This window comes from Belonocnema kinseyi, chromosome 2 (genome assembly GCF_010883055.1).
Source record: "Belonocnema kinseyi isolate 2016_QV_RU_SX_M_011 chromosome 2, B_treatae_v1, whole genome shotgun sequence".
Lineage (NCBI taxonomy): Eukaryota > Metazoa > Arthropoda > Insecta > Hymenoptera > Cynipidae > Belonocnema > Belonocnema kinseyi.
The window spans coordinates 176944264-176953118 of NC_046658.1; the positions used below are offsets into that span (position 1 = coordinate 176944264).

General features: G+C 27.5%; 1 protein-coding gene across 1 annotated transcript in view; it reads right to left on the reverse strand.

The window, feature by feature from the left end:
• Positions 1–8855, reverse strand: part of LOC117166865 (solute carrier family 25 member 51) — a 16277-nt gene that overhangs the window by 1868 nt on the left and 5554 nt on the right. The window contains exon 2 of the mRNA XM_033351245.1: positions 6465–6702. Within this exon, the coding sequence (XP_033207136.1) occupies positions 6465–6680 (216 nt within the window). The 5' untranslated portion in view covers positions 6681–6702. The remainder of the gene's footprint in view (positions 1–6464; positions 6703–8855) is intronic.

The following is an 8855-nucleotide window of genomic DNA, read 5'->3' on the forward strand; positions in this document are numbered from 1 at the left end:
AGCTCCAAGGAGATTATGTTGAAAAATAAAAAAAAATTTACCCAAAAAAAATTGTTTTTATACTTCATTCTAAGGACTTATTGAACTACCCTCGTACTAAATGCAAATTATATATAAATAATGATAAATGAACAATAAATAGTAAATAATAATAATAAATATAGGTATAAAATTCATATTGCCAAGGATTTCACAAATATTACCAAATATTTAAACAAATATTTTTAATATTTCGTGGATTTCAGAAAGATTTGAGAAAAATATCACAAAAAATTCAATGATTTCTCATAGACTTCAAAGATTTCATAAAGATTACAAATATTTTGCAAAGATGTCGAATAAATCTCAAAAATTGCACAGACTTCAATTATTTTTTAAAAATTTCCAACAGCTTTCAAATATATTATCAAATATTTCAAACATTTCGCAAAGATTTCAAAAGATTTCAAATTTTTTTAAAATAATTTCTAAAATAGATTAAAGATTTAACGAAGATTTCAAATATTTCTCAAAAATTTTGCCAAGACGTCAATAATTTCCCAATGATTTTAATAATTTTACAACCATTATCAAATATTTCCAAAATATTTGAAAAATTTCTTCGCAAAGGTTTCCAAGGAGTTTAGAAAGATTTAAATGATTTCCCAAAGTTATAAAAGGTTTCGAATTGGGATCTGAAATCTTACGGCACCACTCGCGGCAAAAGCAATATGGCCAGTGTCCCCAATTTTGGGAACTTTTTAAACTGCGCTTGCGTCGCGCCGAGAAGGCACCGACAACCCGATTGGTCACTGTTTGCGCGCTGATATTGAATTATATAAATATTCAGATTTAATACTTATAATAAATAATGCAATTATAATGAAAAAGAGGTTATGAATTCTGAGCTCAGAGGAATAAATCATTCCCAATAATTAATCTCGTCTCTGTCGAGTTCTCTAGATTCTAGAAAGTTAAACAAATTTTCTGTTATGTGTACTGTGACTAATTAATTATTGTATAAATATTATAAAATATATAATATTTTATGCAAATAATCAAATCATATTTATACCATTGAAACTAATATTGTTTGCTTAAAACTAAAACGTCTTATTACCTTTTTATTAACATTTTTAAATATTTAAAATTCTAATTAAAGAAAAAATCTTTTTTTTTCCTAAGATCGGAATTAATCATGTTTTTTGTACGAAAATCGCATTATTTTTTGATTGGTTTCTCCGAAATTCTAATTTAGGATTAAGAAATTACTTTTGATGCGTTTTCCAATCATTATTACTCATAAATGTTAAATCTGAATATTTATATAATTCAAAGTCAGCGCGCAAACAGTGACCAATCGGGTGTCGGCGCCTGGTCCGCGCGACGCGAGCGCAGTTTAATAGTTCCCAAGATTGGGGACACTGATTATGACTGACGACAGTAGGTAGACGTCTCATAAGACTTATGTAAAAAATTGAAAATTAGTCTCAAGCCTTAAAAATGAAGGTAACAATAGCTCAAATTTGTGATTTCACCAAATCTACACCGGCATGTAGAAACTTCGTAGAAGGAGAAAGAATTTTACATGCAGGACACCTTCTATTTTATGGAAAAGAGGTGAAAAATGAAACTTGAGTTTCTATTATTGCATTTTGTTTGCAAACTTCGAATTTAAAAACGTTATCTAAATAATAAATTCTTCAATTTTTCCCCTCATAAACATTTAAAATGCAATATTAACTATCGAAATTTCAATGCAAAATTTGATTCATATGAACTTGAAATGACAAATCAGCAGTAACTTTTTCAGATTTGAGATTATGTTGATATATTTGTACATAAAATAATATTTTTATTTAGAACCTGCTTTGATTATTTTCACTCGGAATGCTGAAAAATCATTGAAGAATGAAAACGATAAATACTTGACGATGATTAAACTTTTTCTTCAAACTTTTTTATTGACAGTGGATTCTGTTTTATTTCTCGAGCCATACTATCAGTAAATGCTGTAAATTTACTATAAAATTTTTCATATTTTTTTTAAATAGGAGTTTATTTACACTTCAGAAAAACCGAACAGTTTCTTGCTTTCGAGCAGTAGAAGAGCAACCAAACACACAACAAAACATTTTGCTCTTCGATTTTCGTGGCGAAAACTCCATTGATAAATTTTGATTTATTATATTTGTAACTTTTTATTTATCACTTTTTATTTTTATCCAGGTTTCACTATAAAAAACACTGTATAACTTTTAGAAAAATTATTTTCGTATATTCGCCTATACTTCTCGTCAAAATTTACCTACACGCAGGGCTTTCCGATTCTGTCACCAGGTGGCGTACTCGAGTGTTTCAGATCCCAATATTTTCCAAAGATTTAGCATAGATTTCAAAGATTTCACAAAGGCATAAATTATTTACCAACGATTTCACAAAGAATTCAATAATTTCAAAAATATTTTAGGATCACCAAAAATTTTAATGATTTCACAAAGATTGCAATGATTTCGCAACGATTTTAAAAATATTACCAAATGTTTCGCAAAGATTTCAGAACATTTTTAATGATTTCCCGAAGAAATTAAAGATTTCAAATATATCGCAAAAATTTTGGATGGATTTAAAAGATTTTTCCAAGACGTCAATGATTTTCTAGTGACTTCAATAATTTCACAAATATTATCAAATATTTCCAAAAATTTTTCGCAGAGGTTTCCAAGAATTTTAGACAAATTTAATTGATTTTCCAGAAATATAAAAAGTTTCAAATATTTTGCAAAGATTTAGCATAGATTTAAAAATCTTTAAAAAGACATTCTTAATGATTTCCCAATGAAATGAAAGACTTCAAATATTTCGCAAAGATTTTGGATGGATTCAAAAGATTTTACCAAGAGGTCAATGATTTCCCAAAGATTTCACAAATATTACAAGATATTTCATAAATATTTCATAAAGATTAGAATGGTTTCCCAAAGGTTAAAAAATGTAAAGATCTCTAATAAATTTAAGAGATTTTACTAAGACTTCAATGATTTTCAAAGATATTAACCATTTTTACAAATATTACCAAATATTTCGCAAAGATTTTACAACGATTTTGATTATTTTTCAAATATTACGAAATATGTCACAAAAATTTCGGAGAGATTTCAAAGATTTCACAAAAGTATAAATTATTTCCCAATGATTACACAAATATTTCCATAATTTCACAAATGCTTCAAAAATATTTTTAAAATTTCCAAAGATTTGAATGATTTCCCAAATGTTTCAATGATTTCCCAAAGATTTTAATAATTTCGCAAACATTAACAAATATTTCAAAAAAATTTCATAAAGATTAGAATGATTTCCCAAAGACTTAAACAATTTATAAAATATTTCAAAAAGATTTAAAAGATTTTAATGATTTTCCAAAAATTTCAAACATTCCGTGAAGGTTCGGAAGAAATCAAGAAATATTTGATAAATTTTGGGAAATGTTCCCAAAATTTTTAATATTTTTTATCTATTCAAAACGTCTTAAATTCTTTAAAATATTTTTAACTGACTCGAATTTTTCTTAAAATATTGAAAAATTATTCAAAATGTAAAAAAATTACCTTGTAATCCTCTAAATCTTCCTAGAAATGTTAAGAAAATTTGTATATTTTCTTGAAACCTTTTGAAATTCTTTTAAAGCCTTCAAAGTTTTTTTTTAATCATTAATTTTTAATAATTTCTAAAAATCTTTTAAAGTTGTAAATTATTTCTGAATCTCTTCAATTCTTCCACATTTAAAATTCTTTTTTTATTTTAAGTTCTTGATTTCTTTTTCTATTCTTTTTTATTTTATTTAAATTCTAAATTCCTCTAAGTATTTATTGAATTTACTCAATTTTTATTTTATTTTTTAATCTTACCAAACTGAAACATTTTACTTTAAAATCTTTTACGCTCTTTTTTAAAATTTTAGGAAATCGTTTGAAATGTTCAGAAACCTTTTTTCATTTTACCTTGAAGTTCTTTTTCAAACTAAAAAATCTATAAAAATATTCACATGAATCTTAAGAAAATTCTGTTTTTAATCTTTTCAGACTTTCGAAGCCTTCCATTCTTTGAAAATTCTACAATTTTTTTTTTAATTCTGCAAAATAAAAAAAAAATAACTTTAAATTTTTCAGATTCTTCTTTGACTATTTTAAAAATGTTTTTAAATGTTTCTAAATAATTTTTAAAATTAATTCTTAGAAATAAAAAATCATTGTAATTTTTCCTAGAGATCTAAAAATTTGTTTTTCATTTTTGTAAAACCTTGAAAAATTCTTTAAGAAATCATTTCAAGTTTTAAATATTTGGGAATCATTTCAAAACTTCTGAATATCTCTTAAATGTAATATGGAAAAATGGTAAAATTTGGCTTTAAAATCCTTTTCACTTGTTTTGAAAATTAAAAATTTTTTTAGCAATTAAAAATGTTTTGTAATCATTTTCAATTTTCTCTTAGAAATCATTATTATAATTCATTGCCCATAATTCAATGTTTCTTATCTCTTTGAAAATGTAAGAAAGTTAAAAAAATAATATTAAAAATTGTGTTATTATGAAATTTTAAATACTTTATGTTTATATTTTCCAAAAAAGAAAAAGGGAATTATCAAAACAGTTGCTAAATTTTTAACCAAGCTGATTAACTTTTCATAAAAAAATTAATTCTCAACAAAAAATGTAAGTTTTCATATTTTCACCAAATAGAGATTTTTCAATTAATTTAAATAATTAATAAAAAATGTTGAGTTTTGAAGCCATGAAAGGAGAATTTTTTAAAAATAAAATCGAATTTACAACCCAAAAAATATGAATTTTCTCACAGAATAATTGAATTTTTAAGTAAAAAAAAAAATAATTTTTAACTAAATAAGTGAATTTTCAGCTGAAAAAGATTAATTTTCTAATAAAAATGGAAAAGCTAAATTTTAATAAAAACATTAATTTTCTAATAAAAATGGAAAAGCTAAATTTTAATAAAAACAATTAATTTTCAACAAAAAAAGAATTTTCAACCAAATTTGTTACATTTTTACCTAAAGAAATTCACTTTTAACTAAAATGATGCATCTTCAGAAAAAAAATTTTTTACACAAATAGTTACATTTTAAAACCAGGAGATGAATTTTATATACAAAAAAGACAAATTTTCATAAAAATATATAGGTTTTCGACGACAAAAGAAAAATTTCCAACAAAAAATAGAATAGTTTAATTTTAAGTTATTTTAACTAAATAAAATAATTTTTCAACATAATACTTAAATTTCCAACCAAACAGATAAATGCTCGACCAAAAAGATTAAATGCCTATAAAAAAAAACATTTCGAGAAAAAGCGGAATAGTTTAATTTTTAGTAAAAAAAATTAATTTTCTTTAAAAAAATAGAATAATTTTTAACAAAATTAATTTATTTCTAAGAAAATATTTTTATTTTAATTGGGATTTCAACCTAATAGTTAAATTTTACACCAAAAAGGCTCATCTTCTACACATAAAAAATACAAATTTTTAACAAAATAGATAAATTATAAACTAAAAATGATGAATTTTCAAACAAAAAAATTAAATGTTCAATTTGATATTAAATAATTTAATTTAAATTTTTTTAAACGAATTTTCAATCAAAAAAATGAAATTTCAGCCAAAGAAAATTAATTTTCTAGAAAAAAAGAATTTTTTTAACAAAATATATTAATTTAAAACGAAATATTTTAATTTTTTAAATGGAATTTTAAGCCTAACAGTTGATTTTTTAACCAAAAAGGTTAATTTACTATAAAAAAAATGTCGACCGAAAATTTAGTGACAGTTTTAGTTTAAAAAAATAATTTTTAATACAAAATTAATTTTTAACCAAAGAACTGAATTTCCAACCAAAAAGTTTAATTTTCTACCCAAAAAGAATCATTTTTCACAAAACACATGTATTTCTAACCATATATTATAATTTTTAATAGAATATGCAAACTAATAGTTGAATTTTCAACGGAAGAAAATGGAACAACCAAACATGAAATAGGTAAATTTTCAGTTAAAAAAATAGTAAAAAAAATGTTTAAAAAATAGTTTAATTTTTAATAAAGTAGTTCCACTTTTAACTAATTATTCGAATTTTGAATAAAAAAATGTTCTTCAGCCGCTATTCATAATTACCGAAAATCTGGAAAATTTCATCAAATAATTATATCAGAAGAAAAATCTTGGCACCAAAGTCAAATTCACAAGATTTCGAGCAAGGCCTAATTTAAATACCCAGTAAATTCCAGATTTTTAAATTTTTTTTTTAATAATGTATTCATTTTGAATAATATGAAAAACCTATAAAGTGTAAAATCTATTACAAAATGTTGGAAATAAAGAATAATAATGATAAATAAATAATATTGTAGTAGGAAATAAAAATCCAAGAAGGTTTACTGCTAGTTTTGAATAAAAAAGCAACTAACCTGTCTGAATATAATTTTGTTAACAGGATAAGTAACTGCAAGGTTAATCACAGCTGATCCCCATCCGCATATAAATTCACGCATATCATTCCTATTTGGTTTGAGGATAGCCCTAATTTCGATTTTACGCGGGACATTGCCATCTTCAGGAACTGATTCTTCGGCTGCATCAACTTTTGGAAAAAGCCACGAATCTTCATTTCGTCTCCAATCCATTGGATCTAGATATAAGCTTTTTCTGAAAGTAAATGAAAAATTTTCAAGTATCTTTCAAGTCAGTTGTTTACCAGGGGTGTTAGTTGAAGTTCGCCGGTTTTTTCAATAAAGAAAACACTTAATCCTCAAGGGAATATCAAAAAAATGTTATTCAAAGTATTGACCATTGGATTCTACACATTTTGCTTATCTTTCAGGCAAATCATGGATACGATTCCTAAAAAAACTTTTTCTCTTTCGAGGCAAACCATCTGACGAGCCATTTTTCGACTTCTTCAAAATTGGCAAAGCGCTGCTGTGCGAGTAAGTGTCCCATCGATGCGAAAAGGTGATAGTCGGATGGGGCGATGTCTGGGAAGTACGGCGTGTGCGATAATATTTCCCAATTCGTTGCTTTTAATTTGTTCTCCACTTTTGCGGTATGAGACGGTGCGTTGTCATGTTGTAGGATAACTTTTCCATGTCTTCGGGCCCATTCCGGCCGTTTTTCGATCAACGTATGATTCAAATTGATAATTTGTTGTCGGTAGCGATCCATATTCACCGTCTCACCAGGTTTTAGTAACTCAAAGTACACCACACCACACTGGTCCCACCAAACACAGAGCATTGTCTTACGGCCAAAGCGATTTGGCCTTGGAGTCGATGGGCCGACCTCACCAGGTGAAAGCCATGATTTTTTCAGCTTCGGGTTCTCGAAATAAATCCATTTTTCGCCCCCCGTGACAATTCGATGCAGAAAAGATTTCTTTTCGAACCGTTCAAGCAGCATTTCACAAATGGTTTTTCAATTTTCCATTTGTCTATCGTTCAGTTCGTGTGGTACCCATTTTCCATACTTTTGGATTTTTCCCATGGCCTTTAAACGTTGAAAAATTGATCCTCGTGTCACATTTGGTATTTGTGCCAATTGTTGTTGCGATTGGGTTGCGTCTTCATCCAATAACGCCTGCAATTCCACGTCTTCGAACTTTTTCGCTGCACCAGGATGTTTATTTTCTATTGAATCGAAATCTTCACTTTTAAATTGACGAAACCATGTCTCACATGTTCTAATAACTGGAGCATGTTCACCATAAGTTTCTACCAGCAATCGATGAGCTTCAACTGCTTTTTTCTTTTGATGAAATAAGAAAAGCAACGAATGCCGCAAATGCGATTTACTTGGAACGAAACTCGACATATTCACTGAGGTAAACAACTATGATGCTATTATATTGGCAGAATGGAGTTGTGTATTTTTGAAGGTTATTGTCCATAGAAAAATATGACATAGATGCCAAATCGTAGAAATGTATACATATATCTAGCGACATCTATGAGTAAGACCGGCAAACTTCAACTAACATCCCTGGTAAACAATATTTTTCTGCTTTTCAACAAAAAAAATCCAGTCAATTAAATTCATTTTCAAAAAATTCTGATGATCGCACACAATTTAAGATAAAATTTCTGATACAATTATTATTTAATACAAACGTAAAAATCCTTTGAACAATTATGGAAGTCTAAATAATTCTCCTTAATACGAGGTGTGTTCAAAAAATAAGGTGACTTTATGGTTTTCTCAAAAAATATTCATTTATTCCTCAATATTTATGTTGTACCCTTCAAAGTAATCCCCCTCAGATATAATACACTTGTGTCAACGCTTTTTCCAATCATCGAAGCACTTCTGATAATCATTTTGTGGTATAGCCTTGAGTGTTTTCAGCGATGCAGTTTTTATCACCTCAATCGTTGAAAATCGATGTCCTTTCATGGGTCTCTTCAGTTTTGGGAAAAGAAAAAAGTCACTGGGGGCTAAATCCGGTGAATATGGAGGCTGAGGCATGACTGTGGTGTTGTTTTTGGTCAGAAAATCTTTCACAAGCAACGATGAATGAGCAGGTGCATTATCGTGATGTAAAAGCCACGAATTGTTTTTCCAAAGTTCCGGACGTTTTTTGCGTATCGCCTCTCGCAAACGGCATGGCATGAGCCAACCGATATGCCAACATCTTCAGCAACTTCTCTGATGGTAATTCGGCGATTTTTTAACGCCATTTCTTCCACTGCTTGAACGTTTTCATCTGTTGTTGACGTGCTGGGACGTCCAGGGCGAGGTTCGTCTCCGACATCCTCTCGGCCTTCTTGGAACAGCTTGTACCACTTATACACATTTTTTTTACTCAG